Source organism: Pristiophorus japonicus, chromosome 18 (genome assembly GCF_044704955.1).
Source record: "Pristiophorus japonicus isolate sPriJap1 chromosome 18, sPriJap1.hap1, whole genome shotgun sequence".
NCBI classification, from domain to species: Eukaryota; Metazoa; Chordata; class Chondrichthyes; family Pristiophoridae; genus Pristiophorus; species Pristiophorus japonicus.
In genome coordinates, this window is record NC_091994.1 from 112,684,336 (window position 1) to 112,706,921 (window position 22,586).

The window sequence follows — 22,586 nt, forward strand, 5'->3', positions numbered from 1 at the left end:
ATTCAGGGGTATTTGACAATCCGGAAGGACAGACAGAAAGGAAAAGGAGGTGGGGTAGCTATATTGATAAAGGATGGAATCACTGCAATAGTGAGAAACGATATTGGCTCAAATGTCAAGGTGCTGAAACAGTTTGGGTGGAGATAAGGAATAATAAGGGGAAAAAGTCACTGGTGGGTGTAGTCTATAGGCCCCCTAACAGTAGCAATTCTGTTGGCCGGAGCATAAACCAGGAAATAGTGGGGGCGTGTAAAATGGGAACAGCAATAATCATGGGTGATGTTAATCCCCATATTGATTGGACAAATCAAATTGGTCAGGGAGCCTTGAGGAGGAGTTCATAGAGTGCATAAGGGACGGGTTCAGTATGTAACGGAACCAACCAGGGGACAGGCTATCTTAGATCTGGTCCTGTGTAATGAGACAGGATTAATAAACAATCTCCTAATAAAGGATCCCCTTGGAATGAGTGATCATAGCATGGTTGAATTTCAAATTCAGATGGAGGGTGAGAAAGTTGGATCTCTAACCAGCGTACTAAGCTTAAATAAAGGAGACTATGAAGGTATGAGGGCAGAGTTGGCTAAAGTGGACTGGGAAAATAGATTAAAGTGTAGGACGGTTGATGAACAGTGGTGTACATTTAAGGAGATATTTCACATCTCTCAAGAAAAATATATTCCAGTGAGGAGAAAAGGGTGTATGAGAAAAGATAGCCATCCATGGCTAACTAAAGAAATAAAGGACGGTATCCAATTAAAAACAAAGGCATACAAAGTGGCCAAAACTAGTGGGAGGACAGAAGATTGGGAAGCTTTTAAAAACCAGCAAAGAATGACTAAAAAAATGATTAAGAAAGGGAAGATAGAGTATGAAAGTAATCTAGCACAAAATATAAAAACAGATAGCAAGAGTTTCTACAGGTATATAAAAAGGAAAAGAGTGGCTAAAGTAAATGTTGGTCCCTTAGAGGACGAGACCGGGGAATTAGCAATGGGGAACATGGAGATGGCAGAAACTCTGAACAAATATTTTGTATCAGTCTTTACGGTAGAGGACACTAACAATATTCCAACAGTGGATAGTCAAGGGGCTATAGGGGGGAGGAACTTATCACAATCACAATCACTAAGGAGGTGGTACTCAGTAAGATAATGGGACTAAAGGCAGATAAATCCCCTGGACCTGATGGCTTGCATCCTAGGGTCTTAAGAGTAGTGGTGGCAGTGATTGTGGATGCATTGGTTGTAATTTACCAAAATTCCCTGGATTCTGGGGAGGTCCCAACAGATTGGAAAACTGCAAATGTAACGTCCCTATTTAAAAAAGGAGGCAGACAAAAAGCAGGAAACTATAGAGCAGTTAGTCTAACATCTGTGGTTGGGAAAATGTTGGAGTCCATTATTAAAGAAGCAATAGCAGGACATTTGGAAAAGCAAAATTCAGTCAGGCAGAGTCAGCATGGATTTATGAAGGGGAAGTCATGTTTGACAAATTTGCTGGAATTCTTTGATGAAGTAACGAACAGGGTGGATAAAGGGGAACCAGTGGATGTGGTGTATTTGGACTTCCAGAAAGCATTTGACAAGGTGCCACATAAAAGGTTACTGCACAAGATAAAAGTTCATGGGGTTGGGGGTAATATATTAGCTTGGATAGAGGATTGGCTAACTAACAGAAAACAGAGTCGGGATAAATGGTTCATTCTCTGGTTGGCAATCAGTAACTAATGGGGTGCCGCAGGGATCAGTGCTGGGACCCCAACTATTTACAATCTATGTTAACAACTTGGAAGAGTGTAACGTAGCCAAGCTTGCTGACGATACAAAGATGGGAGGAAAAGCAATGTGTGAGGACACAAAACAATCTGTAAAAGGACATAGACAGACTAAGTGAGTGGGCAAAAATTTGGCAGATGGAGTATAATGTTGGAAAGTGTGAGGTCTTGCACTTTGGCAGGAAAAATTAAAGAGCAAGTTATTATTTAAATGGAGAAAGATTGCAAAGTGCTGCAGTACAGCGGGACCTGGGGGTACTTGTGCATGAAACACAAAAGGATAGTATGCAGGTACAGCAAGTGATCAGGAAGGCCAATGGTATCTTGGCCTTTATTGCAAAGGGGATGGAGTATAAAATCTGATGGGGGAGACTAGAACTAGAGGGCATGATCTTAGAATAAGGGGCCGCCCATTTAAAACTGAGATAAGGAGAAATTTCTTCTCTGAGGGTTATAAATCTGTGGAATTCGCTGCCTCAGAAAGCTGTGGAAGCCGGGACATTGAATAAATTTAAGACAGAAATAGACAGTTTCTTAAACGATAAGGGGATAAGGGGAGCTGGCAGGGAAGTGGAACTGAGTCCATGATCGGATCAGCCATGATCTTATTAAATGGCGGAGCAGGCTCGAGGGGCCGAATCCTGCTCCTATTTCTTATGTTCTTATAAAAACCTTGCATTTGAACAGAAACATAACCTGATTGGAGGTATTCCTTGTGCTCTATAGCTAAATATATCAGTATATTCAAAAAGAATGGTGTTTAGGTTTGCGGGGGGGTGGGGAACCAAGCATCTATTTTGGTTCGCTGAAAACTAGTACTACAGCTCCTAAATAAGTCCTCTTACCATCAGAAAAATCCATGCTGGAATTAGCATCAGCACTGCAGCAGCACTGGTGTAGAACTGCAGTTCAGGTGGTCTAGAAATCCAGAGAGAACATATCTTAAAATCGATAGAAATAATACAACATTGAGATTAACAGAGAACATGCTACTTCAAGGAAGAACAGTTTTGTCCTGGCAGATTGGAGTGTAACTGCAATGGCAGCTTTACACTGCTATAGAAGATTGTTAATTGGAGAATTTAGATGCAATTTTGGAGGTGACCAAATATTAGACATTATAGATTATATCAGGCCAAAAGCCAAGATTACAAATGCATATAAGTGGCTAAAAGCATTGGAGACAGAATAAATGCTGCTGTAATGAAAGTGCTCGGGTCGAAACATAGAAAATAGGTGCAGGAGTAGGCCATTCGGCCCTTCGAGCCTGCTCCACCATTCAATAAGATCATGGTTGATCATTCCCTCAGTGCCCCTTTCCTGCTTTCTCTCCATACCCCTTGATCCCTTTAGCAGTAAGGGCCATATCCAACTCCCTCTTGAATATATCTAACGAACTGGCCTCAATAACTCTTTGCGGAAGAGAATTCCACAGGTTAACAACTCTCTGAGTGAAGAAGTTTCTCCTCATTTCAGTCCTAAATGGCTTACCCCTTATCCTTAGACTGTGTCCCCTGGTTCTGGACTCCCCCAACATCGGGAACATTCTTCCTGCCTCTAATCCGTCCAATCCCGTCAGAATTTTATATGTTTCTATGAGATCACTTCTCATTCTTCTGAACTCCAGTGAATACAGGCCCAGTCGATCCAGTCTCTCCTCATATGTCAATCCTGCCATCCCAGGAATCAGTCTGGTGAACCTTCGCTGCACTCCCTCAATAGCAAGAATGTCCTTCCTCAGATTAGGAGACCAAAACTGAACACAATATTCCAGGTGAGGCCTCACCAAGACCCTGTACAACTGCAGTAAGACCTCCCTGCTACTATACTCAAATCCCCTAGCTATGAAGGCCAACATGTAATTTGCCTTCTTCACCGCCTGCTGTACCTGTATGCCAACCTTCAATGACGGATGTACCATGTTCCAGGTCTCGTTGCACTTCCCCTTTTCCTAATCTGCTGCCATTCAGATAATATTCTGCCTTCGTGTTTTTGCCCCCAAAGTGGATAACCTCACATTTATCCACATTATACTCCGTCTGGCATGCATTTGCCCACTCACCTAACCTGTCCAAGTCACCCTGCAGCCGCTTAGCGTCCTCCTCACAGCTCACACCGCCACCCAGCTTAGTGTCATTCTAATTTGGTTACTTTGGAGTGACTTGGACTCCTCAGCGATGATACTCAGGGGGCCAGCATGGGGACAATGGAGAGACTCTGTTCTCATTGACTTACTTTGTAAGGTCCCTAATGGGCTATGGTGGCAGCTACACTTACACCGCCTTCAGCACAAGCTTTCAGAGTCTCTGAAAAGCCACACCTTGAACATCTCCAGCACCTGAGAACGTGTAACTGGCAGCGGGAGTACTGTATACAGAGCAACTTTAAAACACTGCCAAAAGATGGTACTCCACACTTATGTACAGCACTCTACAAGATCTGCAACTCTACTGGAAGGGACTTTCATAATTCTATAGTTGCCGTACAAGTCTAGTTTCGGCCAGCAACTTAAAACATTTACAGTTCTGCTATTGGGCGCTTAGTACTACGAGCTAAAAAATAAAAATACTTCTCATTATTTGCCATTTGGAGAGCCAATTCACACCGCCTCTGCTATAACTCAATTGTACTTCCTGGCTTTCAAATCACTGAAGCTTGCTGACGTTGTAGTATCACCGTGTGTGTGATGCCACAATACTCAAAGCACATTCAACAGCTTCTAAAAATTACCAGCAATGAGAAATTTGTTGTTCAGTATCTCCAGGAAGGACGTCCAATTCTTTAGTAAATTTTCCACTTTCTCACTTTGCTGTCAAAGTTCCGAACCTTGACTCCCCTGCGGACATTGAAACCTGAACTGCAGAAGACCATGTTTACACTGCCGTTCAGGGTTTTAAAAAAATATAGACACACTAACTAAGGATGGCAGCACAGCAGAAACTTTGCTGCGACATTAAAGTTGGTGCGTAAATACATCCCAAGTACATCCATCTCGCACACATTTTCTGTGCAGAAAGGCAAACTGTAACGCGATGGAGTCGGAGCTCGGGCAGTGACTGAAGAAGCAACGGCACAATAAGGAGGCAGCAGCAAGACCAAGAGAAAAAGTACGGTGGTGGGAGGAAGGTTGCAAAAGTATTGGTTCACAAATAGCAGGGAAACCCATAAGTTCAAACATAAATCCATGATCAGATCAGCCATGATCTTATTGAATGACGGAGCAGGCTTGAGGGACTAAATGACCGATTCCTGCTCCCAGTTCTTATGTTCTTAAATAAAAGTTTGATCAAAGTACATTATACAGAATGAGTCAGTAAAATAATTCATTGCAATGATACTAAGCAGATGAACGGGTGTGTGGGAGATGGATGACAGGAACGGTAGCACAGTGGTTATGTCACTGGACCAGTAATCCAGAGGCCTGGACTAATAATCTGGAGACACAAGTTCAAATCCCACCACGGCAGCTAGGGAAATTTAAATTCAGTTAATTGAATAAATCTGGAATAAAAAGCTAGTATCAGTAATGGTTTTGTCGTTAAAAACCCATCTTGTTCACAAATTGTAAATGCGCCCTCGCTAAGGCCTTCACATTCTTCCTAAAGTGCTACAAAGTAGTATACTAAAAATATCTTCTTCACACGGACTACAGCGGTTCAAGAAGGCGGCTCACCACCACCTTCTCAAGGGGCAATTAAGGATGGGCAATAAATGCCGGCCTTGCCAGCAATGTCCACATCCAGTGAACAAATTAAAAAGAAAATTGAAATTCAAATGATTGATACTTACGAGAATTTATACTTGTCTCCACTGAGCAATTTTTTAGAGAAGACATTCTGTAAACTAAAGAGAAATGCATTAGCACAACGATCACTTCAGAGTATGCATCAGCAGAACGGATGAATTTATAAAGCCAAGTCAGCAACCATTTTCTTGGCTAGAAATCTCAAGTTTAAAATGAATATAGTAGGCCTTTATCATTATATTACACCAAAACAGCAAATTGCAATGCGAGTGGGAGACAGGAATTTAGGAGATCAGTGTTGAATGTGCCCACAAATGTAACTACAATATCACAAGAATTTGACATGAGGTTCCAACGGCTGCAAGCTAGGTTCAGCAGCTATTAAACCACTGCATTTGAAGAAGGTTTGAGATTGTTGCTGATTTTAACAGTGAGGGGGAAAAAAGAGCCACCCCCAGTTTTGGGAAATCTAACTACAGTTTACTAATTTAAGGGCTTTTTTTTTTGGTTGTTTTGTATTTTCTTTTTACAAATAAATAGGTGTGAACAAACAAGCGAGCTAGACTGGCAGAAAGCGGCAGAGTTTTGTTTCCAGAGCGATGCTGAGCCTTACTTACACGGGCTTGTTAAAGACTAGTTAGAATTGCATGGAGATGGAAACGAGGGAAAAATAAAAACAAAGATTAACTCAGGTTCAGTCCCGAGAGTTAATATAGAACCGGAAAGATTTTAGTCACTATTTTCATTTAAAATAAGTGTTTTAATGGAATGGTAATAACGTGTATCCAGTAATAAAAGGCAAATGATCAATAAATATTTATCTGAAACCCACTACATGGAGCATAGAATTACACAGAATGTACAGCACAGAAACAGGCCATACAGCCCAACCGGTCCGTAACGGGGTTTATGCTCCACACGAGCCTCCTCCCACCCCATCATCATATCCTCTCTCCCCCATGTGTTTATCCAGCCTCCCCTTAAATGTATCCATGCTATCTGCCTCAACCCCTCCCTGTGGCAGCGAGTTCCACATTCTCACCACTCTCTGGCTGAAGAGGTTTTTCCTGAATTCCCCATTGGATTTATGAAGTGACTATCTTATATTTATAGCCCCTAGTTTTGATCTGCCCCACAAGAGGAAACATCTTCTCTGCATCTACCCCAACAAACCCTTCCATAATCTTACAGTCTCAGCCTTCAGCCTTCTCTTTTCTACAGAAAAGAACCCCAGCCAGTTTAATCTTTCCTGATGGGGACCTCTCAGTTTTGGTATCATTCTTTTTTGCACCTTCTCTAGTGCCCCTATATCTTTTTTTTACAATATGGAGACCAGAACTGTGAAGGTTCTATACAAATTTAACATAACTTTTTGCTTATCAATTTTATCCTCTAGAAATGATTCCCAGTGCTTTTTTTTTTTTTAAATGGCCTTACTGACCTGCGTCACTACTTTTAGTGATGTGTGTATCTGTATCCCTTTGCTCCTCGGCCCCATTTACACTCTTATTTTCCCAAGTATGTGCATTCCTTATTCTTCCAAATTATTCACTGCACGGGAAGTGCTTGGAGACATGAGAGAGATATGACAAGGCACGATGGAAATTCAAGTCCTGTTCCCCTAAAATAACTTCATTCATTCTTTGGGATGAAAATCAAAAGCAAATATAATTTTGGTATTTGTATGGAAGAATACACGCTAGCGACATTACACGTTCCACTCCGGATCCAATACCGCTGGCCCAGCAGTTTTAATATGGGATCTGTTAACTTGTGCACTGCAGCTAAATACTGCATATAGCCATGTGGTTTGCAAACAAGAAAGTTTCAAAACTTGCCATTTCAAAAAAATGGGAATGTGTGCAATAAAAAATACCTACCAGTCCATGATATTGGTGGACAAAGCAGCCAAGAAGCCAAGCATGTTAAAGCTGATTTCTGTGACTGTACACAATGCCAATCCACCCATTATGGGCATTAAAGACATGTGAACCCATAAACCTAGAATTACAAAGCAGGAGAAATAATGCAGTAATACAACGACGTGTATTTATATTATATAGTGCCTTTAACATAGTAAACCGTCCCAAGGTGCACCACACGATTGTTATCATCAACATTTGATACTGAGCCGCATAACAAGATATTAGGACAGATGACCAAAAGCTTGGTCAAAGAGTCAGTTTATAAGGGATGTCTTAAAAGGAAAGAGAGGTAGAGAGACAGAGGGGTTTAGGGAGGGAGTTCCAGAGCTCAGCCAGCTGAAAGCACGGCCACCAATGGTGGAACGATTAAAATTGGGATGCACAAGTGGCCAGAATTGGAGCCGATATCTCGGGGAGAGGGGGGGGGTTATTGGAGGGCTGGAGGAGATGAGAGAGATAGGGAGGGGCGAGGGCCATGGAGGGATTTGAAAACCAGGATGAGAATTTTAAAATTGAGGTCTTGCTGGATGGGGAGTTAATGTAGGTCAGCGAGCACAGGGGTGGGCGAACGGGACTGGGTGCGAGGTAGCACACAGGCAATCGGTTTTGGATGAGCTTGAGTTTCTGGAGGGTGAAAGATGGGAAGCCGCCCAGGATAGTGTTGAAATAGTTAAGTCTAGAGGTAACAAAGGCAGGGTTGAGGGTTTCAGCAGCAGATGAGCTGCGGTGGGGCAGAGTTCATTATACTAGGATAGGATTCTGTGGTCCGATATGAAGGGTGTGTAAAATGTAGATAGTTAATAAATTAGCATTTAGATATTTGTTGTGGTATAATCTACGAGAATTCCCACAGATCCCAAGTACTCTCAAGTTCCATAAAGAAAGGACAAGAGCCTGAGTAACAGGAGAAGTCTATTTTCCAACATTATTTGCACAGGTAAATTGACACTTATTACCACAATCCATGATTACGTTGGGGACAGAGTTTTGGCAATATTACAATTATATTTACTATCAAAACAGGACTCCTTACCTGTGTATTCTCCCAGAATAAGCCTCGACATAATTACAGTGAACAGTGGGGCTGAGCTTTTTACAGTCTCTGCAAAAGAAACAGCTACGTTCTTTAGGCTTACCAGCCCCAAAACTACAGTCGCAAACCTGCACAATAAAAACAGCACATCAGAAAATTCCTTTAATGAAATTTAAAAGCAACCAGAAATTATTTAGTGACATAGCTATAGTCAGTATTAACCATGAACAAATACAGATTGTCAAAGACAACGTGCATTAATGAGGTAAAGTCCACAAGAGTTATCGCATTTAACTTTGAGACATTGCTCTTAACGCAGTGATGATGATAAATTTAATAACATTACATGTTTGAAGGGGTCAAAAATATGCTGTAAATGATGAAATTTGATTAATAACAAAGAATTCCCATCATATTTAATTTAATGCCACACAGTAATAAGTACTTTAGACCCTTAGTCAAGCGGTTTGCACACAGGAACATTACTCCAATAGTTGGGTAGAAATGTGTTGAATAACTGACTCTGGAATTGGCTGCAATGGTGATATTAGTGCCAAACTCCAGGGGCTAGAATTTCCACCATTTGCCGCGGTTTTCTCGGCGGTAATGCTCGTTTTCGGCGGAAAACCCGGCGAAAATTTCCACTCCATTTTTTTTTAAATAAAAAAAGAGTTCCGCCGGCGTTTTCGAAATATCGCTGGGGAGGGGACCGCCAACACGCACCACCGAAAAACCGCAACCGCCCAAGTTTGGGCTCAGCGGTGACCCGTAGGTGCGATCGATAAAACCGCCCACGAAAATCAGCTGGAGCTGGATGGCCGGTAAGGAGCCCTGCACAGAAAGGCAAGTTAAAGGGTTTTTTTATAATTCTTTTACAGCAATTAAGTTAAAAAGGGTCTTGAGAAGATTTTCTTATTTTTTTAACTTTTTTTGTTTCTTGGAAAAAATATTGTGTGTGTTTTCCCCCCTCCCTAGGCCCCAACCGCAGCCACGGTCTAAATTTGAGTAATTACCGCCCATTTTGATTAAGAACCGTCCAATTTGCCCAGGATCGCATTTAACCGCTGAGAAGCTACGGGTAGGATCCATTTTCTCGCTGGGTGGTATTTTTTTTTTTAATGCAATTTTCCACCGGTGTTAATTTAAGAATCTTGCCGACCTTTTTGGGCGGCAATCTGGCGGTGGTGGGTTTTATGGAATTCCTGCCGATATACAAGTTAGACTGTCGTGTGCCCTGATCCGCTAGAGACCTGATTAGAATACCCCGCAGGGAGCGTGGTGGTAAATCCAAACCGTGGCCAATGGTCAAAGTAAAAGCTCATTGCCATGGATGATAGTCAGGGCTGGAAGTGTTTAAATAGATGTTTACAGGTTGAACTGATGGGCAGAAACAAGCACTAATAAGTTTACAGAGAGCTGATAAAAACTGTCTTCATATTTGTCTGGCTAGTTCATTAAATAGAACAGTGAGCCCCCACACAGCACCCCACCCATTGAGGGCATATGAACAATATGGAAACTAGAGGGTTGTTAAGCCTTCATTCATTTTAGACCACATTCACAACACAGAGCATTAATAATTCATATTATATATTAAATGTCAGATTCGGATGGTAATTTAAGGCTGGGAACTGGCAAACCACTCTTCACATATATACGATTTCTGTTGCTTTCCACAGACCGAGATGAGGTGGTGAATCTTTGGAATTCTCTGCCCCAGAGGGCTGTGGAGGCTCAGTCGTTGAGTATATTCAAGGCTGAGATCGATAGATTTTTAGGCACTAAGGGAATCGAGGGATATGGGGATAGTGCGGGAAGATGGAGTTGAGGTAGAAGTTCAGCCGTGATCTTATTCCTGACCAGCCTCTCACATTCTACCTTCCGTAAACTAGAGGTGATCCAAAACTCGGCTGCCCCGTGTCCTAACTCGCACCGAGTCTCGCTCACCCATCACCCCCTGTGCTCACTGCCTGTGTCCTAACTCGCACCGAGTCTCGCTCACCCATCACCCACTGTGCTCACTGCCCCGTGTCCTAACTCGCACCGAGTCTCGCTCACCCATCACCCCCTGTGCTCACTGCCTGTGTCCTAACTCGCACCGAGTCTCGCTCACCCATCACCCACTGTGCTCACTGCCCCGTGTCCTAACTCACACCGAGTCCCACTCACCCATCACCCCCTGTGCTCACTGCCCCGTGTCCTAACTCGCACCCAGTCCCACTCATCCATCACCCCCTGTGCTCACTGCCCCGTGTCCTAACTCGCAGAGTCCCGCTCACCCATCACCCCCTGTGCTCGCTGCCCCGTGTCCTAACTCGCACCCAGTCCCACTCACCCATCACCCCCTGTACTCACTGCCCTGTGTCCTAACTCACACCGAGTCCCGCTCACCCATCACCCCCTGTGCTCACTGCCCTGTGTCCTAACTCACACCAAGTCCCGCTCACCCATCACCCCCTGAGTTCGCTGACCTACATTGGCTTCTTACATTTGGACTCTTGGGGAATCAAGGGCAGGAAAGTGTTGTTGAGGTCAAAGATCATATTGAATGGCAAAGCAGGCTCGAGGGGCTGTATGGCCGGCTCCTGCTCTGAATTCTTATGTAATACTGACACTGTTCCAAAGATTCACAATCCTCCGAGTGACGAAATTCCTCCTCATCTCGGTCTGTGGAAAGCAACAGAAATCGTATATATGTGGAGAGTGGTTTGCCAGTCCCTAGCCTTAAATTACCATCCGAATCTGACTTTATTTAATATGTAATATGAATATAAAAAGCACCTAATGAGGGTGACATAATTATTTCTTCATTTAAACAATAAACTACAATTCCAAAAATACTGAGCCCACTGGTACCATTCTACAACAGTTTAAGTGGCACTGACAATCACAGTACCACACAAGGTGACGGAGGTACGCACCAAGCTATTGGGGAGTTTAGTTTTCTCTTCATTTGTGAATTCTGATTTTAAGTTGTTCCCTTACACTACTCCCATCATTCTTCCCACTTCCGCTAGAAGTATTTTCCAGTGCAACTTTAAAAATAGATTTTGATGTGATGTAAAGTCAAAGCTAAACACTGGACCAGGATTATAATAGGATCATCGGCCGGGATGAGTACATTTTTTTTTAAACAGAGCACTGTCTTACTAGGACAAAACATTCTGTACATTGTCAGCATACAAGCACAGTTTCAGAACTAGACGTTTATGTCACTAACATGCAATAATCTAAATTGAAGATTATTGTCCCAGTTAGTCCCACTTTGGGTGGAATATCTGACAACCTGAACTATTAATAGCCAGTTAAGTAACAGCTGACAAAGGTGTATGTGCACAAGGATAGGTTCTACTGCTTTAATTAATATTAAATTATACCGCAGCCTGCCTGGGGCAGGTGTACCCAAGAGTGCTGCACATAAATCTAAAGGGTGAAACGGAACATAAAAATAGGATTGGTTGCTTGACCGATACAATTTGCCTTTTCGTCTCCAGCTCACCTCATTAATCCTACAAAGAACATAACCATGAGGAAGTTTGATGGGTATTCAGCTCGGGTTTTATGCTGATACAAACAACATGGGATGTACATTTTGAAACATCCAATCACAGTGGTTGTAAGTATCTGGACAGCACCTGCAGAAAGATCAAGGATTAGTACAAGCACCACGCATCACTCTTCATTAAATCAGGGTTCAGGAGTGAGTTATAGTGAATTATAGTGAGCAATGGCACACATTTGCAACCCGCTGGTCAGAAACAGCAGCTAAACAGATGTTGGATGGGGAAAACAAATAGTGGAGTTTGGAGATTAAAGACAGGCATTCCTGATACAAATGAAACAGGTCGGTAAGTATCCAACACCGCCATCACCCCAAAACAAACTTTTAAATATTGGCCCAGAAATCCCGGCTTCTCCTTCCCGCGGGCCTTCGATTGGATTCTAGAAAAAAAAAAGATACGCACCTAACTGTTCCTGCTGCGCCCACTCGAGTTCCCGGTCCCGAGGCCTCCGCTGACTGCGCGTCGCAACGCGTGCACGTCGGGACATGCGCAGGCCTGGAGCTGGAGTCACATGGCTCTGGGCAGCCAATCAGGTATAGTAATATTCTCATTCATAACAATGGGAACTCCGTAAGTTGGAACTCCCATTATGATGAATGAGAAACCCCCCCCAAACATTAATAAAAAAATAGAAAAAATACACTACACATTTAACATTAATTTAAATTAGTTATTTATGTATTATTTTTTAAAAATTCAATTTTTAAAAAATGTTTTTTAAATAATGCTTTAAAATAAATTTAATATAGTGGGCAGGTTTTTAAAAATAAAATGTGTTTTTTCAATTTTATTTTTTAATGTTTTAAGTGTGTTTTAAGACTCTTACGCTTGTAACAGTAGGCTATGTGCCTGCTTTTATTCGGCGCAAGAGTTTTCAGGACATCGGCTGGGGGGCATGATATGGGTAAATCCCACAATCTTGCCCGTGCAAATGTCCTCACCCCCGGGATGCGGCAGATCTGTCAGGCTCCAGCTTGACCGATTGGAAAAGCCAGTTTTCAGCGCATGCGCATTGTACGCCGAAAACCGGCTTTTGCGATGCCCTCCCCGGGTCCGTACACGCTCCGTACCGACCCAGGGAGGCCAGTATTTCTGGGTGATTAATAATGTAATTTCCATATACAGTCTCTCTAGCACAAATACATTTTTCTACATTCTGATTGTAGAGGAAACCACCACAAAAGTATACAGTAGCACATCTTTTTCTTCTTTAAAATAAATCTTTGATGTGATTTTATGAGGTCAGCACGCCTCCAGCTTCATATACAATTGTAAGTTTCAAAGAATGAGAGTGAATGCTCATAGGTCACACGCAGCATGTACAGAATTTTAAAAACAAGTCATTCAGTTCGAAGCTGCTCATTAGCAGAGTAGAGTCAGAACTGGCAAGTTAGCCAGAGTTCGGCTCAGCAGTGTCTGTAAAAACAGTAACATATTAACATTAAAGATTGATTTTATTAGATACTTACCCAGCATTCCTGGTTCTCCTTCCAATAATGTCAGGATATACTTGTTGAGAAAGAGTGTACAGAAACTGAAAAAATACCACAGGCTGAGGTAGGTCATGGCCTTGATACTCCAAATTCCAGAGTTTGATTCGATCATGGTCGTCTCGGTGATAGTGATTTTTAACACACTTTCATCTGTGCAGCTGTCAGTTCTAGTGATCACAATCTTTTCATTCCTATTGAAGAGGGAGAAGCGGCCTGGAAAGGTCTTCTCTTTTGGCGGCTTCTCATCGGGAGGCTTTTGTTTGTCCGGCAGAGGTTGGGAAGTCTCCTGGAGAGACATGCTCGATCGAGCTAGCAGTCTGCAGCTTGGCCCGTGACTGAAAGCGAATGTTTGAAATGTAGTCGGACAAATCAGTCACTCTGCCAGTAACATACGCGGCAGGTTTATGTACAAGCCTCTGTTAATGGCAAGCGAGTAATTGGATCTCCATCCAGTGTTTTCAGCATTGATAATCCCCACCTCATCAATGTCACAACATCCAATCAGCAGCTGAAAGAGGGAAAAAAGCTAGCTTTAAAAACCAACCAGCAAAAAGATTTAGTATATAATGTGTGCCTTGCTTGAAAACTGCCTTTCTGTGTCCTTGCCTTTTCTGATGTTCTAACAAACATTCAAATCCAAACAGGTTTTAAAAATTACAATCTGCATTAACTGGATGGTTCTGACTGCTTTCAGAAGAAAATCAAGGCAAACAGAAATCGATCATCTCTGTTCCACAGTAAACATTCTGCTCAACAAACCAGAAGTGTCCGACAATCTTTAACACCAGTTCGGGAAGCAGCTCGTTCTCTCAGTGCAACAAACTGGCCACATACCATGACCCCAATAGCTGCTGTTGTACAATACTTGCAAATCAGGTTTTACAATTTGATAATGAGATGCCAGTTACAATAATGCCGTATGCACCAACTGGATGTGTCTGACACACCCCCTCCCTCCCTCGATGTGCCTCGGACACACACCCTCCCTCCCTCGATGTGCCTCAGACACACCCCCCACCCCTCCCTACCGCGATGTGTATCCCACCCCCACCCCCTCACCTATGTTGCTCAGCAAGTTGTCAAATTGGGTAGACTGGTTTAAAGGCTCCCAATCTGATTATTGAACATAAGAAATAGGAGCAGGAGTCGGCCATACGGTCCCTCGGGCCTGCTCCGCCATTCAATAAGATCATGGCTGATCTGATCATGGACTCGGCTCCACTTCCCCGCCTGCTCCCCATAACCCTTTATCAGTCTATTTCTGTCTTAAATTTATTCAATGTCCCAGCTTCCACAGCTCTCTGAGGCAGCGAATTCCACAGATTTACAACCCTCAGAGAAGAAATTTCTCCTCATCTCAGTTTTAAATGGGTGGCCCCTTATTCTAAGATCATGCCCCCTAGTTCTAGTCTCCCCCATCAGTGAAAACATCCTCTCTGCATCCACCTTGTCAAGCCCCCTCATAATCTTCGATAAGATCACCTCTTATTCTTCTGAATTCCAATGAGTAGAGGCCCAACCTCCTCAACCTTTCCTCATAAGTCAACCCCCACATCTCCTAGTGAACCTTCTCTGAACTGCCTCCAAAGCAAGTATATCCTTTCGTAAATATGGAAACCAAAACTGCACGCAGTGTTCCAGGTGTGGCCTCACCAATACCCTGTATAACTGTGAGCACTGGAAGCTGCACAATAGAAGTTCAATCCACTTAGCACTGCACGCACGTGGCAACATTTACATTTGTTCAGTCCAGTCAGCGATAGCCGCTGCTTCCAAGTTACAGTGTTGTGTCAAAGGCCTCAGCACACGTCTTGCCATTTTAAGGACGGGCTGTGCAGAGAGGGGGGCAGAGCGGAGAACAGAACACCAGCAGCAAATGTTACTCTCCATCAAGAATGGAGGGAAGAGAAAATTGAAGAGGAAAGAACAATAAGAGCAGAAAATTGGAAAAAAGTATTTTATTTAAAAAGAAAAGCTGCAAAGTGTTGCACAATGATTAAAATAAGTCAATATAACCAGCGTGGTTCAAAATGTTGGATGCAGAAATTGGAAAGCTGGAGGGTCGAGCTTCAATTGGTTTATTATTTCTCTATTTACAGTGGTTAGTGTTGTATATGCATGACTGTTCACTGTGTGATGTCTGTAACACTGTTATGCAACATTGAGTGTACCCTTATACTGTACACACCTTACCTGCACACCAGAGGGTGCTGCTGCTGGAGACCTAAGGGTTACCTGCACACTGCAGTAACCCAGTATATAAAAGGAGCTCACAGCTTGGTGTCCTCACTCAAGGAGCTGCAAATAAAGGGCTACAGGTCTACACAGTTTCAGTATCATACCCTGCCTCGTGGAGTCATATCTACATACACTACAGTTAGCATATTGGCACATTAGCTAACACAGTGGGTAAATATACTGATAATTATAATTTATTCCAAAATGTCACAACTTTTACAAGTAGCCATAAACAGAATTTAAATAATAAGATAGCTGTACCAGTGTCCTGAGCCACCGCGAGAGTTTATGTTTGAATTATTAAACAACCGTCTAACGGAATTAAATGCAAAATATGTTTTGAAAGGGCAAACTTATATAAAAGGGGATAAGAGAACCACTTCAAGTAAAGAAGATCCTGCAATAGACTAGGCTGCGAGTAACGTGGAGGTAAACTTCATATTGCAAGCCACAGTTTAAAATTCAGGATGCTGATCATGCCAGATGATAGTGGGAGGAACAGGTCAGAGGTCAGGCAGAGCCCCATAGGAAGGGAGGGGCTATCAAGGAGTGAATACACTGAGGATCTCCAATTGATTGCTGCATCTAGAGGGGCCAAGGAACTCTGCAAGAGGCAGTACTCAGCTGCTCCTTCAAAGGCAGCAACACAAATAAACAGTTGTAACCGTGAACATGGGCCAGTTCAGTATCAGCACCATGCAGATCATCCCTGCAGTTCACATCGCCAGCTCACGTACAATTTCTCCATCAGCGCAGAAACTGCACCAGAGAATGAAATTACTAACGAACTGAACATAGACAATGAGAGGTGATCTTATTGAAACGTATAAGATTCTGAGGGGGCTCGACAGGGTAGATGCAGAGAGGATGTTTCCCCTTCGTGGGGGAATCTAGAACTAGGGGGCACAGTTTCAGAATAAGGGGTCGCCCATTTAAAACGGAAATGAGGAGGAATTTCTTCTCTCAGAGAGTCGTGAATCTTTGGAATTCGCTGCCCCAGAGAGCCGTGGAGGCTGAGTCATTGAATATATTTAAGGTGGAGGTAGACAGATTTTTGAGCGATAAGGGAGTAAAGGGTTATGGAGAGCGGGCGGGGAAGTGGAGTTGAGGCCAAGATCAGATCAGCCATGATCTTATTTAATGGCGGAGCAGGTTCGAGGGGCCCAATGACCGACTCCTGTTCCTAATTCTTATGTTCTTAATCCTTCTTGCAGCATGAATGAGAGTGGATTTCACAGCTCCAGTAAGCTGTGGTACCAGTTCTGGTTTTAATATGAAGAGATCATAAATGTGTCTTTGTAAAACACATCTGCGTTTAATCCCATTAGGTAGTATTTTAATTATTCCAACTAGAGCTACGGAGAACCCGCTACCAGAAATTTAAGACAGTGTCTGTCTCGAGAGCAATCCTGAGATTCTGGATGAGATTCAACATGTATTGATAGCTGTCTCCACCATGTTGCACAGGATTCTCACTATTATAATTCTGGAAAGTCGGTTTAGCATGTTCTAATGATCCATAATTATTCTGCTTCTTTCATAAATAAAAATTAAAGCAGGTGCACATTTAGTGAATTCGATGCAATACTTAAAACCAACAAATTATTAAGTCAATTGCTGGAATTTATGCATAGTTCTCCAGCACTGACTGAAGTTTAATTTGTTTCTCATTGCAAGGGAGCCGCAATCTATTGTACAAGATTATGTTAAAAAAGCCTGGTTATTTGGAAATACCACAAAAGTCTGAAAGCATGGCAGAAGCAGCAAGTGTCACAGTGCCATGACAGATGCCCAAACATGTCTCGTCATGCATGAACAGAACAAGACACAATGGTGGACATGCTGAGGCAACAGCCTTTAGCACACCAGGATGTTTGAAAACGACATCAGGGTTGAAATACTAAATCGGGATTATGCTCTCTGCATTCTGTATACAAAAAGCAATTTTCCCGAGCAGGCTGACAATGGAGAACACTGCTTTCAAATCAAATGTAATCACTTGAGTAACTAAATTGAAGTGCAAACATTCCGTCCCAACCTTTTATTCAGCACTGATAAGTTAGCTACAAGGATTAAATTGGGCATGGAGCCATTTTTCTGATGGGCCAATAAAATCTGGAAGAAAAGACTTGCATTTATATAACATTTTACACAACCTCAGGTCATCCGAAAGCACAATGTGATAATGACCAGGTAATCTGTTTTAGTGATGTTGCTTGAGGGATCAATATTGGCCCCAGAACACCGGGGAGAACTCCCGTTCTTTGATGCCCAGCTGAGGGGGCAGACAGCGTTTAACGATTCATCCGAAAGATGGCACCTCCGAGAGCATAGCACTCTCCCTACAGACTCGTGGCAACCTGCACTTTGTACTGAAGATTCTGGAGTGGGACTTTAACCCACAAAGTTCCATTTCAGAATATTTTGAAAAAGGCAACACCCAAGCTTCAAAAACGGTTGTAAATATTATTACACATTACGAACTCATTTCTCAAACACCTGAAAAACATAGCCGTCACTTGAAATAGGACCAAAGTCATTTATGTTCAAAGTATTTCTCACTAGAATCCGGTGTAATTTGCTATGGTTTGTTAGGAAAGCGTTTATATAGCCCCTTAACACATCTGTTGTGTCCCATGGCTTAGTGGGCAGCACTCTCGCCTCTGAGTCAGGAGGTTGTGGGTTCAAAGTCCCACTCCAGGGACTTGAGCACAAAAATCTAGGCTGACACTCCCAGTGCAGTACTGAGGGAGTGCCGCACTGTCGGAGGGTGCTGTCTTTCAGATGAGACTCTAAACTCTCAGGCAAACATTAAAGATCCCACTGCACTATTTGAAGAGCAGGGGAGTTCTCCAGACATTCTGGCCAATATTTATCCCTCAACCAACATCAATAAAAACAGATGATCTGGTCATTATCACATTGCTGTTTGTGGGAGCTTGCTGTGCGCAAATTGACTGCTGCATTTCCCACATTACAACAGTGACTACACTCCAAAGGTCAAAGGTTCGCCACACAGCACGGCTCCCCAGTCATCAAGATCCACGGCGCGGCCCTGGACAACATGGACCATTTCCCATACCTCGGGAGCCTCTTATCAACAAGAGCAGACATTGACGACGAGATTCAACACCGCCTCCAGTGCGCCAGTGCAGCCTTCGGCACCTGAGGAAAAGAGTGTTCGAAGACCAGGCCCTCAAAACTGCCACCAAGCTCATGGTCTACAGGGCTGTAGTAATACCCGCCCTCCTGTATGGCTCAGAGACATTGACCATGTACAGTAGACACCTCAAGTCGCTGGAAACCAACGATGCCCCCGCAAGATCCTACAAATCCCCTGGGAGGACAGGCGCACCAACATCAGTGTCCTCGGCCTGGCCGACATCCACAGCATCGAAGCGTTGACCACACTCGACCAGCCCCATTAGTTGGGCCACATTGTCTGCATGCCTGACACAAGACTCCCAAAGAAAGGGCTCTACTCGGAGCTCCTTCACAGCAAATGAGCCAAAGGTGGGCAGAGGAAACATTACAGGGACACCCTCAAAGCCTCCCTGATAAAATGCAATATCCCCACCGACACCTGGGAGTCCCTGACCAAAGACCGCCCTAAGTGGAGGAAGTGCATCCAGGAGGGCGCTGAGCACCTCGAGTCTCGTGGCCGAGAGCATGCAGAAACCAAGCGCAGGCAGCGGAAGGAGCGTGCGGCAAACCAGTCCCACCCACCCTTTCCCTCAACCACTGTCTGTCCCACCTGTGGCTCTCGTATTGGACTGTTCAGCCACCAAAGGATTCATGTTAAGAGTGGAAGCAAGTCTTCCTCGATTCTGAGGGACTGCCTGATGATGATGAAGACACTCCAAAAAGTATTTAATTGGCTGTAAAGTGCTTTGGGACATTCGGTAGTCATGAAAGGCGCTATATAAATGCAAGTGTTTCTTTTCTTTCAAAGCACTTTGCATACAATGAACTATTCTTCGAAATGAAATCTCTGTTATGTTGGCGAATGTGCCATTTTGCACACAGCAAGATCCCCAAACAGTAATATTAATGACCAGTTAATCCATTTTAGATGGTGTTGGTTGAGGTCCAGATAGCAGGAGAATACCCCCGTCCCATGGAATCCTTATTGTGCACCTGAACCATCAAGACAGAGACAGTTTTAACATCTCAACTGAAGGACTGCACTTCAGACAATGCAGCGCTCCCTCACGCACTTATGCAAGTAGCTAGGTTAACTTGCCAAGCCTCGGAATGAGGTTTGAACTCACAACCTTCACACAAGGCATTTAGTGCCACATGGAACTCCAACTCACAGCCTCATGAAGTGAACCCTCCAGGGGCCCACCTTGTAGAGATGCTGAGTGCTATTTCTGAGACCAGGGCTCATCCCACGGGCTGGGCAGGGGAGAGGCCTGCTCTCGAGCTGAAAAGCAGAACAGTGGAGATCTGGTACAAAGCCAATCCAGGCTCACGGCCAAGTGACCGCTAAAAACAGGAGCGAAAATAACTTGGGCAAGGGAAGCAGGTACCTGCAGTGAATGTATCTGTATTGGCAAAGCCTTGGAGGGGTGCCACAACTACCAGATAAAGCTGTGTACGAGTTACTTTAAAAACTATTGAACACTACAATTTGCTATTTTATTGATTTGATGAAGCCATTCTGTTCATGGATACAGCTTCAAATAACATACACCAGATTAGCTAAAATAGCACATATTTTGATGGTATTGTGCAACAAAGGACAAGAAACCAGGTTCTTTTGGCAATCTTTCGACAATCAAGTAAGATTGTTCCTCAGCACCAAAAGAAATTATTTGAGTTAAGATTGGCAAGATGTTTTGATTGGCAATAAATACCCCACTGTTGACAAGGGGGAGAACATGCTTTCCAGATGGTTCAAGCATGGCATGTTTGTAGTCTTAAAGGTGTTACTCTTGTCTCTGAATCAGAAGATCATGGGTTAAAGTCCCACTCGAGACAATTAAACACATAATCTAGGCCAACACTCCAGTGCAGTACTGAGGGAGTGCTGCACTGTCAGAGGTGCCATCTTTCAGATAAGACACTAAACCAAGGCTGTCTGCCCTGTCAGGTGAACATTAAAGATCCCATGGCACTATTCGAAGAGCAGGGGAGTTCTCCAGACATTATGGAAATTATTTATCCCTCAACCACCATCTAAGAACAGATCATGTAATTTATTTAATTAATTGCTATTTGTGGGAGCTTGCTGTGCGCAAATTGGCTGCCATGACCTCAGGATGTCCCAAGGCGCTTTACAGCCAATGAAGTGTGGGCACTGTTGTAATGCAGGAAACGCGGCAGCCAATTTGCGTAGAGCAAGCTCCCACAAACAGCAATGTGATCATGAGCAGATAAGGAATACCAGGGACAATCCCCCTAGCTTGCTAGTGGTAGGGTGAGGGATATGCTGGGCCATGAAGTTACAGATTGTGATGGAATACAACTCTGCTGCCAATGGCCCACAGCACCTCATGGATGCAAGTTTTGAGTGGCTATACCTGTTCTGAATCTATCCCATTGAGCACGGTGGTAGTGCCACACAACACGATGGAGGGTATCCTCAGTGTGTAGATGGGGCTTCGTCTTCACAATGACTGTGTGGTGATCACTGCTACCAATGCTGTCATGGACAGATGCATCTGCGACAGGTAGATTGGCGAGGACAAGGTCAAGTAGGTGTTTCCCTCGTGTTGGTTCTCTCACCACCTGCTGGAGGCCCTGTCTGGCAGATACGTCCTTCAGGTCTCGGCCAGCTCGGTCAGTAGTGGTGCTACCGAGCCACTCTTGGGTGATGAACATTGAAGTCCCCCACCCAGAGTACATTCTGGGCCCTTGCTACCCTCAGTGCTTCTTCCAAGTGGTGTTCAACATGCATTCATCAGCTGAGGGAGGGCGGTAGGTGGTAATCAGCAGGAGGTTTCCTTGCTTATGCTCGACCTGAAGCCATGAGACTTCATGGGGTCCAGAGTCAATGTTGAGGACTCCCAGGGCCACTCCCTCCCGACTGTACACCGCCCCTGGTGGGCCTGTCCTGCCGGTGGGACAGGACATACCCAGGGATGGTGATGGAGGAGTTTGGGACATTGGCTGAATGATTCTGTGAGTATGACTATTGTTGCTTGACCAGTCTGTGGGACAGCTCTCCCAATTGTGGCACAAGTCGCCAGATGTTGGTGAGGAGGACTTTGCCGGGTCATCCGGTTTTATTCTTCCTATTGATTCTCGTAGTGGTTTTGTTACAACTGAGTGGCTTGCTAGGATAGCTCGGAGGGCAGTTAAGAGTCAACCACATTGCTGTGTGTCTGGAGTCACATGTAGGCCCAGACCGGGTATGGGCGGCAGATTTCCTTCCCTAAAGGACACTGATGAAATAGAGCCGTGTTATCTTTTACGTCCACCTGAGCGCGTAAAGGTCTTGGTTTAACGGCGTGATTATGTGCACGAACATGTGTGTGTACTCAGCCCCTTTCTACGCAGGCGCACGCGATCCAGTGCGATAGATGTGGGAGCCCGAAGGGGTTTCGAACCACGTTGCTCAGCCTGCAGTTGCCGCTCAAACCTGAGCCTGCTCCTGGTGCCTTTGGGTTATCTTTCACAAATCAAAGAATATACTAAAAGGAACCTCCAGGACTTTTGCCTAGAATATCGCTACTTATCTATTCGAACATTTTCACGGCCTTCTGAGAGAAAGTCGGAGGTGGGAGAGGGACTGGGGCAAGAGAGAGAGAGAAGAGAGTGAGAAGAGAGGGTGGAGGGGGGAGGGGGTAGAAGAGAGGGGATGGAGG

The 22,586-nt window shown here is 44.0% G+C and overlaps 1 protein-coding gene across 1 annotated transcript in view; it reads right to left on the reverse strand.

The window, feature by feature from the left end:
• The window catches only part of LOC139228979 (solute carrier family 35 member E2A-like), a 37,219-nt gene that overhangs the window by 11,978 nt on the left and 2,655 nt on the right, over positions 1 to 22,586 (reverse strand). Inside the window, exons 2-7 of the mRNA XM_070860614.1 lie at positions 13,513 to 14,044; positions 11,980 to 12,115; positions 8,481 to 8,608; positions 7,403 to 7,523; positions 5,567 to 5,620; positions 2,623 to 2,695 (exon numbers count right to left, since the gene is read on the reverse strand). Of these exons, the coding sequence (XP_070716715.1) occupies positions 2,623 to 2,695; positions 5,567 to 5,620; positions 7,403 to 7,523; positions 8,481 to 8,608; positions 11,980 to 12,115; positions 13,513 to 13,834 (834 nt within the window). The 5' untranslated portion in view covers positions 13,835 to 14,044. The remainder of the gene's footprint in view (positions 1 to 2,622; positions 2,696 to 5,566; positions 5,621 to 7,402; positions 7,524 to 8,480; positions 8,609 to 11,979; positions 12,116 to 13,512; positions 14,045 to 22,586) is intronic.